This window comes from Fringilla coelebs (genome assembly GCF_963513975.1).
Source record: "Fringilla coelebs genome assembly, chromosome: Z".
Classification (NCBI taxonomy): domain Eukaryota; kingdom Metazoa; phylum Chordata; class Aves; order Passeriformes; family Fringillidae; genus Fringilla; species Fringilla coelebs.
This window is the reverse complement of record NC_140031.1, coordinates 69,352,240-69,372,307: the sequence shown is the minus strand read 5'-3', so window position 1 is coordinate 69,372,307 and position 20,068 is coordinate 69,352,240. Positions and strand designations below refer to the sequence as shown.

At 35.9% G+C, this 20,068-nt stretch overlaps 1 protein-coding gene across 4 annotated transcripts in view; it reads right to left on the bottom strand.

The window, feature by feature from the left end:
* Positions 1-18,874, bottom strand: part of FER (FER tyrosine kinase) — a 145,730-nt gene extending 126,856 nt beyond the window's left edge. For all 4 annotated transcript variants that reach the window (XM_084225824.1, XM_084225827.1, XM_084225826.1 and 1 more), the window contains exons 1-4: positions 18,759-18,874; positions 13,290-13,549; positions 9,409-9,582; positions 5,947-6,046 (exon numbers count right to left, since the gene is read on the bottom strand). In XM_084225824.1, coding sequence (XP_084081950.1) covers positions 5,947-6,046; positions 9,409-9,582; positions 13,290-13,496 — 481 coding nt within the window. In that variant the 5' untranslated portion in view covers positions 13,497-13,549; positions 18,759-18,874. The remainder of the gene's footprint in view (positions 1-5,946; positions 6,047-9,408; positions 9,583-13,289; positions 13,550-18,758) is intronic.
* Positions 18,875-20,068: the final 1,194 nt, after the last annotated feature.

Below are 20,068 nucleotides of genomic sequence, written 5' to 3'. Positions count from 1 at the left end.
GAAGTTAATCTGCCTAATCAATTCAGGGCTAGCAAAAAACTAAAGCATGTTTTGGAGGGCATTGTCCAAATGTCTACTAAACACTGACAGCCTTGGGGCATCACCCACCTCTCTGGGAAGCCTGTCCCAATGTTCGAACACTCTCTCAATGAATGTTTCCTAATGTCAAGTCTGAACATCCCCTGGCACGGCTGTGAACCCTTCCCATTCACCAGCACCCCTTCTGCAGGGCTGCTCTCCAGCCACTCCACTCCCAATTTAGACTTTTAAATATTCATATCTACAAAGTAGTTTTTATGCAAACTGCTGCCACTAAACTAGGACGGCTTTGACTGTTAGTTCTGGCTCTGGAAACATGCTCAGAAGTTTAGTGGGTAACCAGCATTATCATCATTCTGCAAATCAAGAGATGCAAACACAGTGGTCTCAATTAACACAGGTTTTACAAGACCAAAGTCACAAAGACAGACAGAAACAAGATAGGATCTTTATCTTAAATCTCAAAGGTCTTTTCCCTTTTATGTCTTGCAAGATTGTTACATTAATGTGTTTCTTCAACAAGTAAAATCCCTTACTCCTCTCTCCACTCAACCTGAGAAGAGATAGGTTTCTCCCAATTATTACTTGACAAATTAATGACTGAAAATAATAAATAGGTTTGTGATGGGAAAAAAACCCCAAAACTATTTGTGTATATTTGAAGAGTTCACATTTACAGAATATTACATCTAAACGTCTGAGTTAAGAATTAGTTCACAAAAGCTATCAGCGTAATCTTAAGTAAGTAACATAGCATAAAAATGAATGCTCTGTCTTTTGAACTGCTGTCAGATACTGTCAGGGCGAGCTATTAAGCACCTCTAGCCAATTCCCTGTCCTGTGCCTGCTGGTCTGTGAGGAGAGCACACGCTGGTGCTGCATGTCTGTGTTAAGAGGAAACAGTACATCCAAGCTAGTCTCACACTCCATATGAAGTCCCCACGATCTCTTTGCAGTCCCTGGGGCTTCCTGATCTAGAGCTTTATTTTACAGAGAAGAAACAACCCTACACCTTCCAAGCAAAAGCACTGATAGTATTGAAACACTTGCAGTAGAGCATTAATTTTAAATCTATGCAGGCTGCTTGCCTCTAAGTAAGACAGACCAGTTCAGCCAGTGTTACTTGTTTTAACAATATGAGAGTTTCAGTCAAAACTAAGCTTAAAAAAAAATCTTACTAGGAGTTTCCCACATTGCAGCCACAACTCCAGGCAACCCATACCACCAGGAAATGTAGCTGTATAATAACAATTTTAAAGGCATCTCAGAATTAATGCATCAGCCACCTATTAAGTATTTTCTGACCACTTTGCTATTACAAAGAATAGTCGGATAATAATTTGATTTAATGAAAGCTTTTTAACAGCTCCCTTATTTATCATAGATGTGAGCTTATGCTGCAGTGAAATTTCAGTATGTACCACAGAAGTCACATCAATTCTGAAGTATTAAATCACCTGAGCTGCAGGGAAAACATTCTTACAGCAGAAGCAATGTGGTATAATGTGGTAGGTGTACACTTAATATTTCTAGGCTCCTCTAAATCACAATGTTGTCAGGGAACACAAGCCTAGAGAAATCTAGGGAAATATTCTTTATGCTGCTGTAGTAGCATAAAATGAAATTATGATGTTAAATACTTAGAATCCATGTATTTTTCCTTTACTATTTATTTCAGATCCACTCTGTCACGTAAGAGCACTGCAAAATATTTTCTACATTCAATCAGTACTGAACTATAATAAACACCTGTAATTAATGTATTTACACAAAAACTGTATTTTTTTCTAAAGAGTATGTTGTATTAAAATTCACTATGAACCTCCCAAAGCTACACTGGCTCTGTTCCAACTTGCAATATTTACAGATATATGAGCAACCCTTTCACACTTCAACACCTAACACCAAAATTAGCTACAAAAACAGATGCTAAATTTTATTGATGCATTTCAACTTTTTTCAAAACCTGTAATGAACTGAGCGAATTATTGTTTCATGTTGTCATTATTTCCTTATTTATATAGCAGTAAGTAGTGCTCAATCAAAAGGTTCAAGGATGAAAATATCTGAAACCCCCACAGACAAACTGAACTAAACTTAGAGACGCACAATCCTGCAGAAACAAAAATAATTGTGCAAACAGGAAATTTAAGCACAAGCAGTTACTGGTCCAACCAAATGAGATTCAAACTGTAATGAAATATCATACTTGATACTTACAGTTGTCCTACAGTCTCTATTTTGTATTCTTAATACAAAACATTATTCGTTATACATTATTCATTAAATTATTTCATAAGATTTGTGGCTTCTTTAGTGAAACCATGGTTTTTCCATCTGACACAAATTTTAGCTTGATGTGTTTTTCTACAGCAGCACACCAACATGCCACATTCTAATCACCTTGTTACTCAGCATCACTGATTAGCACAGCCCTGTAAATGCAGACTCGTATACACTCTGAGACTGTTAATCTGGACTGCTGTTGGAAGATGCTTACACTGTTTTTTGTCAGTATCACACATACAGAATGTTTCAGAGGGCTGTCCATTTCATTATAGAAAAATAATATAACAAGCTGTTGTCCTGTATTTTGTTCCAAAGACCCCTGCATGCCCTACGACTCCAATGCCCAGTTCTGCAAAGGAACATGCTCTGCATTCCCACTACACATGCTTTGTGGAGTTTTTTTCAACAAAGCTTTCTAATCCAGAAGAGACTATTGTATCCAGTCAGTCCATAGGGTTCCCAAATCCAAAGCACACCTCCTTAAAGAGGCACTGGACTAGTTCAGCTAGCTGACTTCATCCCTCTCTGCCTGTTATCTCTTACCATACATTAAAATAACATAAGAATGAATGTCTGGGGAAAAAAGGGCAGAAAATTATCATGCAAATGACTAACATCAACCAGACTGCCTGACACCTGAAGCCTCCATGCACAAGAAAAACCAACCAGACTGCCTTTGTGATTCCTATGGTAATCACTGGTCCAGAAAGGAGCAGCTATGCATGACTTACTGGGGTAAGGACTAGAACAAACAAAATAAATCAGTCATTTCTGATTGAGCTGTCAGGCAGATACTGGTGGACATAACAAGGCACTGCAACCCAGCCCAAGGTGGAAGTGACAGCCAAGTCTCTGGTGCTCCCTCTGCAACACAACTGTCCACTGCTTCCCTTGCTGCACAAGCAGAAGCAGTGCTAGCAGAGGGCTCCCCAGAAAAGCTCCTGGGACACAATCTCAGACACTTTCACCTTCCTCCAAATCTGGACACAAAGTCTTCCATAATGAAGCTCCTGCATTCCTTCAGAAGCCAAATCCCTTTTCCCCACTAAAAAACTCCCTGAAAATTCCCACCACATGCTTTACCCATTGCCCAAACACTAACAAAACCTGTAACTAACAAGTATCATTATTCAGTCCTTAACACTTATTAACCTTCCCAATGGTTCTCCTAGTGTTTTCACCAAAAGATGAAAATACCTGTAACCCTGAATCAGGGTGTCATTGATTCAAAGTGACTACCCACTTCATGGTGCAAAGTATCACATACAGAAATTCAAGTTTACCTGAGACTACTTCCTGATTCCAGAAAAGTGATGTTAGGTACAAACTTTGTACTGTGCAAGCTTTGCCAGCCTTTACCCTTATCAGTTAATATCCTCTACCATGTGTGTTTAGCCTAGAGCTTAATATCAATTTTAATAACTCAACAAGAAAACTGGGAAGCAATTGTCTCCACAAGCTAAAGAACCAATTGTATCTCTTTCACTATTAGCTCTAATAAACCTACTCTCTCACCAGAAAGCGGCTTTGCTATTCTAAGACCAAGCAGAAAAAGTTACTACATTTCAAAATCACTGCTCTTGCAAAACAGAGACATTTGTCAGACTACTTTGTGTGATTTTCGTTCTTTTCCTGGGGACCAGCTCGTACAGGTGCTGCACGAATTTACACGTAACCCCTAGGGTAAAGCTAAAATTCTATGTCCTAGGGCAGTTTTCCCCTTTGGCTCCAAAGAGGCAAGGCCAGTCACTGTCTTACAAACTTGTACAGTCCTTACAGAGGAACAGACTCTGTTTAAAACAGCATTTTACATAAATGAACCTGGATGGGCTATTTTAATACATTACTTGAAAGAGCTGGTGTGAAAAGATTTTCCTTTTTTTGTTTAACAAAATGGTTTTCAGCTTATTTTCAATACTTGATTATGCCCTCCCACTGTTCCAGTAAACAGTTTCTTCTCTTGTTTTCAATAATTCTTGAAATTCTGAAAAACTGAAACAGTTTGTCCATTAACAAAAGCAGTATATCCTAATAGCACATAATGGGAATAAGCTTAGCTTACTGAATAAAGAATACTCTGGAATAATGAAGCATTGTATTTTTAAGACTTCCCTAACTTTTCACTTCACTGGCAAACCAGTTTGACAACGTACAAGCTCAGAAATACCATGACTTAGAAAAAATGCAAGCAGCCCAGCTGACCTGCACCTGATAAAGTGTAGTAGCTCATCAAATGCACAAGTATTTGTAAACAGGAACAGGGCCTAGGATGCAGCAGGAGAGAAGCAATTCTGCAATTTTTGTGAGAAAAATATTTTTATGGGCATCAGTGTTTATCAAAGCAAGATTTAAGCAGAAATAAAATTAAGTATGAATTATAATAAGACAAACATTAGATAAAGGCCTGAAAGAGAAGGTCAAAGAAAACCATAAGAGAGATAAGTGTCTTAAAAATAATTTGTTTGCTGTCTATCTGAAGAAACATTAATTCAGTTAATCAAAACCACATCAAAACATCACAGCTGCTGGCAGACAAAACACTCCTTTTTCCAATGGGAAAGTTTGGTGCTTCAGGAATAGAGAATGACCAGATTAGTAACAGGAAGAGAGGATAAAACAGGCTAAAAATAGCATACTAATATCCAAATATCCTATTATATTTTCCACGTTACATACTACATATTCCAATGCTGAGTAGTTACTTGAGAATAAAACAAGTAATTAAATTAAGTTACATACAGAAAACATGAACTGGATGAAATTAACATCAAAGTATGCATTTTTATCAAGTGTTTATGAATTTCAGTAAAAGAAAAAGAACAGTAAAAGTTCAACAGTGCTAAGTGGAACTTCTTATTCTCTGCTGTTTTGTCCAAATTTGAGACAGATTTGGAAAGAAACAATCTCTCCTCACTGAGAGCTACTATAATTATACTACAACAGAACCAAGAACATTAACTGTCATTTAGACACTCATACAAAACCTTAAGATAGATCTTGGAATTACACTTACATACTGCCATTCAATACATAATGCCAGTCAATTTCCACTAAAGGAAGAAAAGAAAATCTAAGAAGGACACATAAGAACTACTATTAGCATGATATTTCAATACATAATAGAACAAAGGCTCTCTTTTTATCTCATCATTCAGGCACAATTCAACAGGAATCAAAATCCATGCAGATTGAGCACATAAAACATATCTCTGTGCACAAATGACTTATTTTCCTCTTTTAGATGAGGTTGACAAAGGTTTGATGTGTTACACGGACAAGAACTGATGCTGATGCCACTGTAGCAACAATAATAATTCACAGGCAAGTGGGCTGCAGCTACAATGCAGGTGAGACCAGAGTCCACCTGAGCAATTTTAGATTTCAAAAACATCCCCTAAAGGAACAATACAAGAACCTAAAAGAATCCATTTTATTAATTTTTAAGATGTTATACTAAGCATACATTATGGCAATCAGCCTGGCTTACTTAAGACACTAAATTATCTTTTATATTGTAATCAAGCAGCTCAAAATAAAAAAATTACCTTCTTTCATTGTAAGAGTTTTAGCATATTTGAAATAAGTACTAATAAATATACAAAATTAAGTCAATCATACCTTTAGCCACAGCTTCTTTATACTTTTCTTTGGCAGAATTTACTTCTTTTATTAGTTGCCTGTAGCTAGATTTAAGTTTCTCTAGTTCTGTCTTTGTGACCTTTAAAAAAGGGAAATACAAAAAGCATTAAAAACACTTATTCTCAACACATTTAAAAAAATAGCATTAGTAAAACAGTATTAACAGAATTTATTATCCAAAAAAAGGCTGCTACACTTTCCACTGGCTTGAGAAAATCTTAATAGGATGTTACACGATGCAAATTACAAGGTGTAAATTACATGGTGCAAAATCAAAATCAATTAATGCATGGAATTAAGTAAGAGGCCTAAGACACAAATCCCCATTCACATCAATGTAATTAAAAAATATTTAGAAAATTCAGCTAATCATCAACAATATTCTATTCCAATTACAAGGCAAAGATCAAAAAGATGCTTAACAAATCATACTGGCTTAAAATGTCCTATGCATAGGAAGGAATTTCTTTTGCACCTAAAAAAAAGCAAAATTAATTTTTAGACATTACACTCCCTACAATTGACTAAGGGACTTGACATGAAATAATCTATCAAGTAAAACTTAACCCCTTAAAAAGGAAAACCAAACCAATAACCAAAAAACCCAAACAAAAACCGAACTACAGAAGCAACTAACCAAATAAGAAACCTCTACCATCAAACTGAGCACTGAACACAACATTTTTGGTCACAAAATTAATATAAAGTTTTCTCTTCTACCCATAGCATTCATTCAGTGTGTGACAAAACTAGTGCACTGTTCAGAAATAATCCCAAATCATGAACTTGCAAACAAAATGCAGTAACAAACCAGCCATCACAATACCAAAAAGACCTACCTTATATTGTACAAAAAACAAAAAAGTCCAACAAAGAAAAAAAAATCCAACAGAATAACAAGCATCAATTGGAAAATCATGGAAGAGAAGTTATTAATTAGTTTTAATGGAAGTGGTCCTCTCAGTGAATGTGCAGAAAAAGAAGTTCATTCTACTGAAAAATTGTTCCTCTTGCAGCTGGCAGGAAGAAGGCTGAAGTTCACGATTTTCCTTTTTTTTCATGATGCAAGGCCCAGATAACACTACTTTCACCAACATCTGAAAACTTAATGAAATTCCTTAAAGATCCAACAAAGTGCTGTCTACAGCTTCTATTTTTGGGCCAACTCTGCAATATTTAATTTGAAGGCAGAACCTTTTCTCCACATCAATCACATATACTCATCTCATACTTCTACATTCTGTAAATTATACACATCTGCTGTTATTATACACCAATAGAGGTAATAGAGGAGAAATAACTTTAGGAAAATTTGTATTTAAAGACATCCTCACAAATGAAGAAAAAGATGCAATAAGGAAGTAATTAAGACCTAAATAATAAAAACAGCTTCTCTTACAGAAAACTGAAAAATAAAACAGGGCACTAGCATTAGGAAACCTTTATAATAACTATATCATGATTCTTAATCTAGATTATGTTTTTCCAACAGATAAAACCAACACCAAGAGCATGTCTGTTCCCAAAGAAAGCTTAAGGAATTCGGATTGTCAAGGATTATTTTAAACTCCATTTTTATTTCAGAAAGTCCTACCCACCTAATTAGCACAGTACTCAACTTTTTTCCTCTCAAATTTCAAAAAGAAAGAAAATTATCCAACATCTTAATGGAAACTGGAATAAATCTACAAGACACGAGTTCATTACATTTGTGCAAAAGCCGTGTTATTTACTGTTCTTAGGAATCATCCCCGTAAGATTGCTCATTGTAGAGGTATCTAGAATAAGAAAGGACAACATACATGCATTTGACCTAAACACATTTTTATGCCATCTTATCCTAAAAATAGGAGCTGCACTGACACTGATATTCACAAATTTTGCATACTGTACTGAGATATAATTGGCATTTTAGCTCTGTGCATAACAAAATCAGAAATAATACCACAGAACATGAGAAATCTTTTGAATTTCAGGGAATCATTCTTAAAGTGCTCCAGGTACACAAAACCTTGAACAACGTCAGCTAACAATAGGAGAACACTATTCAAATACTTCTTTGCAAATTCAGGAAGGGGAAAGTAGGAAAACAACCCCAAAAGACCTCTAACCAAACAACAGTGCAAGTTTAATCAGCGGGATGCAAAATACTTTCGTGGCTATGCAACCCATAATAAAATAAAGTTAATATGGTTTGTAATAATCCTTTGGCAAGTGCTCAGTATGCATTATGTTTTTTTGGAAAAATCTTATTTTAAAAGATATTTTTATTAGAAGTTCTATTAGAGTTTGGCCTATCAACAGAAAACAAAACATTGCATGGTCTCTTTTCAAAGTATGCCTGGGCTTACAGCAGTCTTACCCCATTCAGCCTTTCTTTCTTATCTTTCTTTTCCTCTTTCTGCAATTCTTTATAACTTCTATTATTTCTAACACATGCTACCAGGTTTTCCTCTTCTTCCATTCTGACTTTTTTGAGGTGCACCAATTTGTAAGTAGCAGCAAGTGATTATCTGGCTTGAAGTTTTATGAGATAATGACATCCTACTGACCATGCTTCAAAAAAGACATCCCCATAGGGGAAGATGCCAAGATTCTAGCATATTACAGAAGCAATCTTATTAGAGCCAATGTATTTAACTTAAAATAGTCTTAATTTAAATACATAATAACTCCAAATTCTTCTCAGAACTGGCCCAAGAATCTTTTACTCATCAATCCATGACAGTGTTACTGCTTTACTCAGATGTTACATTTTAATTACACTACTTCAAATCCGAAATTCTCTGCTGGAAGAAAGAAGAAACAGTACTTTTCCTTGTCTCAGTAGACCCTTCAGACTATCACTCTGATTTTTGACGTCTGTAGCTAAATTTCCCCCAGAGCATCTGAAACTGTGATTTTTGTCAGCTTTACTGACAGGATACAGCACTTTCAACACAAGAAGGATAACAGGCAGGTCATGGAAAACACTCTGAAGAGTTTCACCTGCAGTCTCAATGTTTGCTTTACACCTGCTTTATATTTTAGAACAGGGACTAGAACCCTGTCCCCTCCCAAAAGAGTCTGGACTGCCAAGAGCATTTATTAAGAACAGTTTAGAGTGCCCTAGCCCCATGAATGTCTAGAGTGGAATTACAACAGGAAAAGAGGTGGAATAGAGGTGTCACACAATAATTCATTATCCTCTACTAGAATAACATTTTCAGTTCTATCTGTGCATGGAAATTCATATGGAAGAAACTTTACCATCTTTGCCTTATCAGCTAGCAGGAAAGAAAATCTGTGTAGAAAATGATTAAATTTAAACGAAGCATTGTACATATCACCCACTACACTTTTACCACAGCATTAACAAAACCCAAAAAATACACTCTTAATTTAATATTTTTAAAAGTAGACAATTATAATCAATTTATCAAGCACAAATGAAAAAAATACCTTGTACATCTCCGCTTCAATTTGTTGATGAACACCTACGAAACTCTTCTTAACTTGCTGTTTATCTTTGATCATCATTGTAAGCCTATGCAAGGGCCCAGAATTAAGATCCTCTGCATGTGTCTTCATTATTTTGCTCAGCTGTTCTGTTTGCTGTACCACGAGCAACCAAGACTATACAAAAGTCAGAACAGAAAAGCACTTATTTATTTCAGCTCACAAAGAACCAAACAATTAATAAGAACTGCAGGAGAAGATGCATCACTGTTTAAAAAAATTCAGTAAAAGAACTAATTTTAAGTTTACCCAAATGCATTCGAGATCCTCCTGCAACACCAAAATCATGTCTCAATCTCTCTCATAAAATCATAAAAAAACAGCATCAGAGAGAAAAATATTGAATATTCACCCTTCAGCACTGTCCTAGTATTTCTGTGCACCAAAGAAAGCACTGCAGCCTTATTTTTTTTTAACATACCCCAACACCCCTGAGAACCATGTTGCCACATCCTTTGTCCTTCAGTTTCCCCCCACAGTTGCTCTGCCCAAGCTGACTTCCACCTTTGTCTGAATACCTGACAGCAATATGCATTTGAGGGGTGGTGCTTTAAGAGGACACCATTACATCAGCTGCTTCACACAGCAGCATCGGTCAGACCACCAGTTCCAAAGCACAGACACAACACCCATCTGTCACTGTAACCCAGCATCCTTCTGCACCCTTACTTTAATAGCTTCTTGGACATTCTGTCAGTTTTCAGGACAGCTTAATGTGCTGTGTGTGGCTTTGAATACTGATATCTACAGATATCAGAGACGCAAATGTGAAAATAAACTTCGGTTCAAATAAAACCTTGGTTACCCTCAAGATTGCTGTCACACACTGGATTCCTTAAAGATAACTCCCTGACAATGAAAGCTGTGCTATAGCTAAGATTTCAGAGGGGCTACATGCCACAGAATTACAAGGTTTTGAAGGCACCTAGCATATGAGTTCTACTGGCATTTATCTTGGCTCTTACTAAAACAGAAATCAATCTGAGATAAAAACTTTAAGAAATAATTTATTTCTTAGCTTCGGGGTTTCTTTATATCCTGTATACAAACATATATACCTAATATTTCCATCTCTACATGACAACGCCACAACAGAAACTGGATTATAGAGAGCAAAACAAAAGACAATTTACTCCCCTATATACTGAACTATGTTAAACATTTCTTCTGGCTTGTAAATATCCCACAGATTGGCACAGAGATATCTGGACTGCTTAAAGTGTGGTGTTATAAATTATCAAGGCCTAAAGCTTTCCTGCTGTGGCTGGAGACCATTTCAGAAGCCATACTGCAAAGCTGCATAGCATAAAAGAGTACTGAACATTTGTGAAAAGAGTGGGCCTTTGTGGTTACAGAAGAGTTCGTAAAAGTGCTCAGAGGTGAAAATGTAGTTAGAATCATCCATTTTCCGTAAGGCTGATTTAGTACTGATGAAACAACTACTGTTTGAATCCTGAAAAATCAAACCAAAAACATTTTTCAACAGTACAGATATTCTAAGGAAATGCTTAGTTTACAAGTCACCAAATGAGCTTAAATAAGCCAGAAACATAGCAATTACTTCCCTATTAAAAAAAAAAATCATGTATTTCCCTGTTCTTCTCATCACTCTTTCCATCAGGAAAAAGGGAAAGCAATGTTTCCATAGGGAAATAGCAGTAAAGCTGGGTTTTGTATTTTTTTTTTATTATTTTTAATTAGGAGAAGGTGAAGTGAAAATGCTTCAATAACAGAGATTTATATGGGACAAAAAAGCTAGGTGGGAACAGCAGAAAAAGTAAAGCATTTCCTTCCACAAAAAAAATGATGAGTTCAACAAATGCAGTAAAATACATTAATGTTTGTTTTAACACTATTTTTCAGACATATACACAAAAGAGCAGTCTGGAAGCTCCTAAAAACACCTCTTTTCAAACATTACCAGTTGCTGCTATCATGCCTTCCAGCAAGTTTGTTGTCTCCACATGAAAAAAATCATAAAACAGATTTTCCCAAACACCATTTCTCTCTAAGTGCTCACTGTTACTATACACTTAGAGATCAAAACAAAACAAAACAAACAACCACAACAACAAAACCAACCAAAGAAAACCCATTAAAAATTAAACAGCTTGCTATTGGGTTTTAATGCCACAAAATGCCAAATAATACCACAATAACAAAAAGGTATCTTTTAAGGTACTTTATATCTTAGAAGATGTAAGAAAGTAGATTCATTTCCCATAATATTTGCAACATTCTTTAGTTCTCTAAAATGTCAGGAAGAGAGAGAAACTATCACAAAAAGATTTTAAAAAATTAGAATGAGATTAGTAAATAATCAATAATTCAGGCTTTTTAACTGCCAAAACCAGTAACATAATGTGTCACTACACAACTGCAAAATCCAAGGTGTCAGTGAAATCATAAGGCAAGCCCATATAAAAGATCTGCCAGTCCATATGAATATTTTTGCTGTTAAAACGCAGAAAACAGAGAAAACATAGAAATCAGAGATGCAACAGTGAAAAATTACACCTCCTTAACAGAAAACAAAAGGGAATGAAAATAATGCTGAAGGACAACTTGAGTGCCTCTATTCAAAACAAGATTTCAAAATGTGACATGCACACCTCTTTTCAAGGCAAAAAGAAGATGGCTCAAGCCAGATCTCCAGATTTTTTCAATTTATCTGCTCACAAGAAGTGCTCATGTTATTAACATGAACTGTCCTAGACTGAGATACCTATGTGAAGGTTAATGGTCATTTAAACCTTATAACACTAAATACTCTGTGCCAATGAAAAAAAAGGGCAGTTTTCAATTTGCAAGGCAAGAATTATTGTGAGGGAGGGAAGCAACAACAGAACGTGTTATATATAAACATAGTGCTGCAACAGCCCAGCTATAGCAGCACAGCCTTCAAGTCACACACAGCCACTTTAACCCTGTATACATCCATCCTGGTGCACAAGGAGCACTCCTGTTCCTAATGCTACACCACAGCCACTGTCCAAGCAGCCATCCCATAAGCCCATGACATAAAAACTGCTTTGTCTGAAATTTAACCTGACCCAGAAAGGGTGTTTTCCTGCAGAGAGAAAATGAGGATTCATGCCAGACTGAATGCACTGTGTAACCACTGCTACAGAACAAGGGCCAAGAACTGAATAAGCCATCAAAACAGAATAGTCTTCTCTTGTCGGTAGAGAATCCAGGTCTGGAGTAAAACTTTCAAACAGGTGATAAGGGAAGTTTGCTTCATTATTACATTTACTTGGACTTGCTCTAAATCTAAAAACCAGTAATTTGGAGAACAGAGAGCCTTACCTTTTTACTTTTTAAAAAGTCAACACAGTTCTTTTACACAGAATACAAAATAACCTCACAATTACGAGAAACATCCTGAATTAATGTTTTGTTCTTACCACACATGCTGCAGTGTGAGTAACAGCTGGAATGCTAGGCTTTGCCTTGGTTTCCTGGCATTTTTCTATTTCTGTCACAATTCTATATAACATAAACAATAGTTCCTATCTTAAAAGAAAAGCTTACTATAGCATACTTGATTTTCAAAGCACTGAACAAAGAAGCAGGCTAAACCCATTTATGTAAAATACTGAGTTTCAAAAATCAGGGTTGATTCTCATTCAGTTAATTTTTTCAAAGCAAGACTCAACTTCTGCTCAACTTCTGCATATTTCAAACTAAAATCATCCATTTTAAATACTTTGGCAACATTAACTCTCAAGAAACTGAATGGATAGGAATCCAACTCAAACCAAAAAAAACCCAAAAGTAAACCCAGAACCCAAGGACATTCCAAATTCAAACCTCAGACTTACCTTGGACACATTGCTGATATAATCCAATTGACAAGCACTCTCTTTATCTACTTGGTTACAAAGATTCTGTAAAGTGGACGCATATTCTTTATCACTTTTTACTCTCATTACCATAAATTTCTTCACTGTTTCCAGCAGTCGTAGTTCCCAGTCTTGCAGTTTTAATAAAGCGTCATGAGAATACTTCAGGTCACCTCCAAACCCCATTTTTTAAGGCACTATATACCAGACAGGGGAAAAATACAGGCTCTTCACCACATCTGAAAGGAGAACAAGATTGATGAGACAATTATCAAAAGAAAAAACTTCTGGTGAGACAAAGAGCAATTATTGATGCCTAAGCCCTGAAATTACCTAATCATAAGACTAACAACATACATTAACCTCCTGAAAGGAGGCTCAAAGCACAGTTTTCAACAACAAACTCTGACTGGAAAGGATTTCAGCCTTAGAATTTCAGTTTCCATTTCTGCAAAAACATTCCGCCCTAACTTAAAGTACAGAATGAAAGAAAACATAACAGCACCTAAGACAAACACTTAAGACCAATCTACATATTTAACCAAATAAGCACAGCAAACATTATCTCCAGACAAGCTGCCAGCTGCACTTTTCTACTCCTGGTGACCTGAAACATTTGTTTCTCAGGTTTACTCTCCTAAGAGCACAGAAAAATCCACATAAAACACCAGTTCTCAGACACTGTGTCTGTGGGAACTCTTTAGAAGCTAGTTTGCTCCTAAATCCTGTGTTAACGGGCCATTAAACCTGCAGATTCAACCTCCCAAAATCCAGAAAATATCCCTAAGTAGGTTTCCCATCCAACCACACACTGGTCCCCGGGGTCAGAGTTCTTTAGTTCACACCATTTTACCCTAGGACAGTCCAGTCTTATTGTACCAAATTCACATAAAGGAAGATTGATAAACAGATAAGATATGCTGCCTTAAGAAATCCTGTAGCAGAACCAAAGGTCAAAGACACATTGCTAGAGTTAGCGCTGAAATACCTGCATCTGATGCTGATAAACACACAGCTACATTGTGGAAGAGCTGAAACCACACAAAGAAGTAATTCCTACATACTCTTGCACAAGCTTTTGTAATGTGGGCTGAACCCTCTTTTCTCTGTGCACACCAACCTATACTAATCAGCTTCAACAAGGTAAGATAAACTTATATAAACTGCAGCTCTTATCTCTGGACTGCAGTACAGCCACAGCCTGTACACTGCCTATTCACTAATTCCTGCATTACAGCAAAGTCTTGCTGGTTCTTTTTAACACAGAAATACCAATTTCTTCACAGGCTTTACATATTACCCCTTAAATTAGCAGTGTTCTACAAGCATTAACAAATTTATCTTCTAGCAGTGCATTGAGGGAAGTAGGACTAATATTCTTATTTTACATTAAGAACTGAGACACATAAACTAATGTCAACACTGTGGCAGCTCATACTGATATGTACAAGGCTTAAAGACAAACTTTTCAGAGTGCCTAGCATTTTTAGCATGTTAGGTATTCAGAAAAAATAAATATGTTACTGGCTTCAGTTACTGCACAAAATTTCTGAAGATTTTGCAAATCAGAACCTCAAGCAACCTCTGAAATAAGCCTCATGTACTATGTGTTTATTCTTAGAACACAAACCATGCTACAAAACAAAACAAAGATCCAATAAAGAAAACTAGAACAGAACTATATATCTACACAATACAGACAAGTCAAAGCTGTATGAGTAACCTTAAACCTGTAAGCTTTCATAAGCTTTTTAATTTGAAGCTGTATACTTCAGTCAGAATACTTCTTGAATTCAGGGCTAGGAATTCAGTCATACACAGCAACAGCAAATAGTTTATGTTGGCTGTATTTATGAACTATGTCATTATTAGTAGCATTATGAAAATACCTCCACAGTTAAAACTGAGGAACCCTCTTGCAGAACCACAAACGTTTTAGCAACATGATACAAAGAAAAAAAAATCTTAAAGTCCCTGTTTATTAACATGACTAAAGCTGCAGTAGTGAATTTTCAATGCCCTTTAGATAAAAATCCTTTTTTATGACTTTTCATCTTTCTTTTACCTCATTTTAGCACATTACCTGACTCTCCTAGTACATTAGCTGTGAAAAAAATAGTATCCTTGTTTTCTTACATCCAGATTTAGAAGAGATGGGAACTGAATCTCACAGTGAAGTTCAGCCTTGTATTATGAGTAAAGTAATGGCTTGCGTGCTTTTACCCTAGCCTCTGTTTTTTACTGAGAGGCAGTATGTCAAGGGAAGGAGGAAATATCCTCAGCATGTGATATTTCAGTCTGCTTCTGGTGACTTACAAAGGAGATCTAGGATTACAAAAATCAATAGAGCAAAAGACCCAACAATATCTCACTCCAGCCTGCTAAGTTATTCTTCACGAAGCAGTAATCAGATTTTTTCAAATTCCACTATTAGATGCCTGGATACATAGGCAAAAATTGTACACACAATGTACAAAGACTGGACACCAGTCTTTGTTTTAAATTATTCCTTTCTCTGTGACAGAAGCAGCACAGCAAAAAATTGTTTTGCAAAAATGGTAAAATTCTGATTTGCTAAAACTAATAAGTCCAAAGACTGAGAACTGATGATTCCCAAAGGTAAGCCAGCTGTCACATGATTTCCATGTAAACTGAGAAAATGTTCAACCAAGACATCCAGCCAAGTGCTTTATTGTGGAGGCAAAGAAATGGTGAAGAAGTATTCAAGACCTAAGCCACTTGACTAAGCTTAAATTTTGATAAACTAAAAACTAATTCTGTGACTTCAAACATCTCCTGATTTTTTAATGTTTTTTAATATTTTTAAACAACAGAAAACAGTATGGATCACACAGTGATTAATTTGAAGTCAGAACTGTAAGATTTACCAAACACATGAACACACAAATCTGATTTTCAAAAACTCTTAAAAAACACTAGCAAATTTTCAAAGGCCAGTGCTCAAAAATACAGTATCTGGCACTAACACAGACAGGTATTTTTCCAAGTTTGCTATCTCCCTCATTAGTGACCACAGATGAGATGACACCTGCCCCAGAGGGTCAGACCAATGCAACAGAATATTTCAGTCAGAAGGGACCAACAGTGATCACCTGGGCACAGTAATGCATTTAGATCAGCCCTGTGTCTCCAACCATGGCACCAGAAGACATTTAAGAACAGCAGACTAGGTGGGCTGCTATTCATGGTGTGATTCTCCTTGTGCTTCCCCACGTTTACAGCTACTGGATTATGATATACTAATATTCCCATATTTTTTGGCTTTAACATACAACATTAAAATACTCACACAGAAAGAAAAAGATTCCTAGACAGATTTTGTAACCACAGACCACCGGCAAAATTGAGAAATCAGCAAAACCAGCAAAATCTGAACCCAGAAAAGATTTAATGTGGAATGGGTATGAGATATGGGGAGTTTGAGACACAAGCATACTTTCTTCTCTAATGTTCAAAAGATGAAAATACAGTGTGAGAGCTATTCTGGAAAAAAAATTCTGGGGAAAATTTTCTGGGGGAAAAAAATTCTCAAAAAAACATAGGAGAGTATTTTATCTTAACGGAAAAACCAGAGACGGCATCATGTTTTAAAACAAGCTAGACAGAGAAGTGATAATAACAAACATAATATGCTAAATTCATACAGAAATAAAAACCTTTAGGAATTGCCTTACTCTTACTGTGAAGAGATTTCTTCAGTTTCTCTCTTTCTCCCCATGTGAACAAAGCTTGCATAATTTGACATGCCAGTGAAGTTTCAAACAGAATTGTACCATGTCTTGTAAAGCAATAAAAATACCAGTACCACCAAATAAGACAAATGAGCTTCAGCTATTTTTTAATATTTTGAAATATAAGATATATATATATATATCTTATAAGACATAGAAACATCCTATATTATCTATTACAGACAGATACAGATGGCTGAAAAAATTACTGCACATGTAAATTAGTCAAGAAATATTTTTTAAGCTTAGAAGTAAAATACATCTCACAATCAATTCCAAGAAAGTAGGACTTACTTTCTTTACAGTGTTACGCTCAAAACAACGCACTAATCATTAACAGGAAGTGCACATTGAATGTACATTTAATAATATAGCATGAATGAGCAGCCAGATCTTAAACTGTTCTAAATTTAAGCAGAGTTACCAAAGTCAATTTTAAATTTCTCTCAACCACCAACACAGTGGTGCAGACAGATTCCAAACAAATCAATGTTAAATTTTTTCAGCCTAACAGTGAGCAACTTCAAGGAAGTTGCGAGTCACATAAATCTTCAATATTGTAATAACACTCCCCTCAGGAAATAAAACCAGTATTCCAGTTAGTCATGCTGCTGGATTCCAGCAGCAACTCTGAAGAAAGTAGTTTCCATAACCAATGTACATTTAAAGATTGCAATCTGTCTGTGACACATGAAAGTGGCCATGCTGTGTCAGACCAAAGGTCCTGTGTCTGACACTGCCTGAAATCAAATGAGCAAGGAAGAACAGAGCACGTGCAATGCAACACTTTCACAAGATGCTCTCCGACACTTGTAAGGACTGGTGTCTTCTGCTACATATTGCCATCAGTTATATCCAAGGTTGTGATTTTATAAACTTAAAATAATGATGGATCTACATGCATCAGTTGGAACTTGTGGTTTCACTGTACCAGTGAAAAGGTGGGCAACGAAAAAACCACAAACCCAGAAAACCACACCTGGCCTTCAGTTAAATTCAGAATAGGAAAGCACATCACAGGTCTGGATTCTCCCGCTCTTCATATGCTGACCATGAATTTAGATTATTCCTAAATCTGCATGGGCTCCAAATCAGAGGGAATACAGAATGTCTTTTATTCTGCAAACACTTCCTACAAACATTAAAAATATCTCAAAATCAGAAAGAAAGAGGATTTGGATTCAGGAGACAAATCCTTAAAATCAAGGCTTCTATACCAAACAAAAAGCATTTTTGCAATAGATTACCCATTTGTTAAGACAGTCCTTCTCAATTTCTCAATGTGAGGCTTACAATAGTTATATTCCGTTACAATATTGAAATTAATCCTTCTTAGCATTCCATCCACACCTTAAACAAAAATTAGACAGTCAAATAATTGACATTTCTGTTAGTGTAGGATCCATTCCTGGAATGCACAAGACCATGAAACATAAAACACATGCATATCTACCATTTGTTTACACTAATCTCATATTCATAAGATCATCTTTGTATGCATAGATATGATGTATAAAACATAAACTAGTAAAATTAATCCTTCTGCAAAGCTTTTGTCAACAATAAACATCTGAAGGGATAACAAAAGTTTGCCTGATTATTTCAAAGCTGATCTGAAATACTGGTCCACTCAAAGCAAAGCAGGCAGCTAATTTTCAGGAAAGCTCTTCTGCAAAGCATAACTTAGCCCACATACCTTAAAATTTTTCCTTCAGAAATGTCCTTTAGTACAGTTTTCCTATGTCAGCAGCTACTTCCTCTGATTTTCACCTACTGAAATATACTTTTTTTTTTCTTTTCTGGGGGACTCTGTGAAAGAAAAACATATCAAACTTCTTTTAACTATCTCACCATTTTCAAATACATTGTAAAACTCAAACTTAGGTAAACTGCCCTGCATTTTCAGATTTCCAGAAGCCAGCTTTAAAAAAAAAAAAAACAGTTCAACGAAAAGAGCAGATTTCTCAAATGACTGCTAGCAGTAGTATGCTATCACTTCATACACATAATTTTAAGTGAAGAAATAATTTTGCCTCTACACATGTAAGAGAAGATTTTTCTTTAAGTTTTTGGAATTTCTTATGGCAAGTGTAGTGTAGCTGAAAAATTAGACAATTTTATTTATTTATGAACCTTGCCCTTGGTAAAACAAAAGCAGAAATCTATTAAGGAAAATGAAAGGACAGAAGGCTCAAGTCCATTATATGAAAGACCAAGTTAGTAGTGGTATTTTCATAAAAGTGGAAGAAAACAAGTGGCAACAAGAGAAAGGAACTACTCAAGGCACATACATTTCTACCTGGCTCTAACTATTCTAATATCTAGAAAATTAGGAGGTCAGGAAGTTAGGATGACTAGCAGGACCAAAACTTCAAATTGTAATTCTGGACTGCAATTTAGGTGAAGCAAACTGACACAGAAGGGTTTTGAGGATTTGTATTAAGAAAAAAAATATACTGGATTTAAAAAATGGCAAGGAACAAGCTCTGCACACAGCTTACAAGTGCAAGGTATACTGTAAAATCTCTATATGTGGACCCATGATAAGCATTCACTCACAATCTCACACCAAAATGTCCAACTTCAAATGAGACATTCCATAACAGTTTAGCAATGCCCTCATAGGAAAAAACACATAAAGCAAAACTGAAAGAAGCACAAGTGTGTAGGGGTGAAGAAAGCAAAGCTATTTTCAAAATCTCCATTATTTAAAACAAAACACTGATCACAGACACATTCATAAAATCTTGCGAACAGCCTAAGTTCACATTCAAGCAGGCATTATTTAGTATTCCATTCTGGTTACTTAGTGATGTTTGAGAAACAAAGAACTGCCTAATATAAATACAAAACTTCTATTCTCCATGACCAAAAATAGAAAAGACTAAGTGATGCTGAGATTCAGACACTGAAAAGGAACAGCAGCTATGCAAGCACATATGAAAGGAGGGAAAAAACCACAGGAGGTTACAAACATTATAAAATTAATCACATTTCTAAGAAACG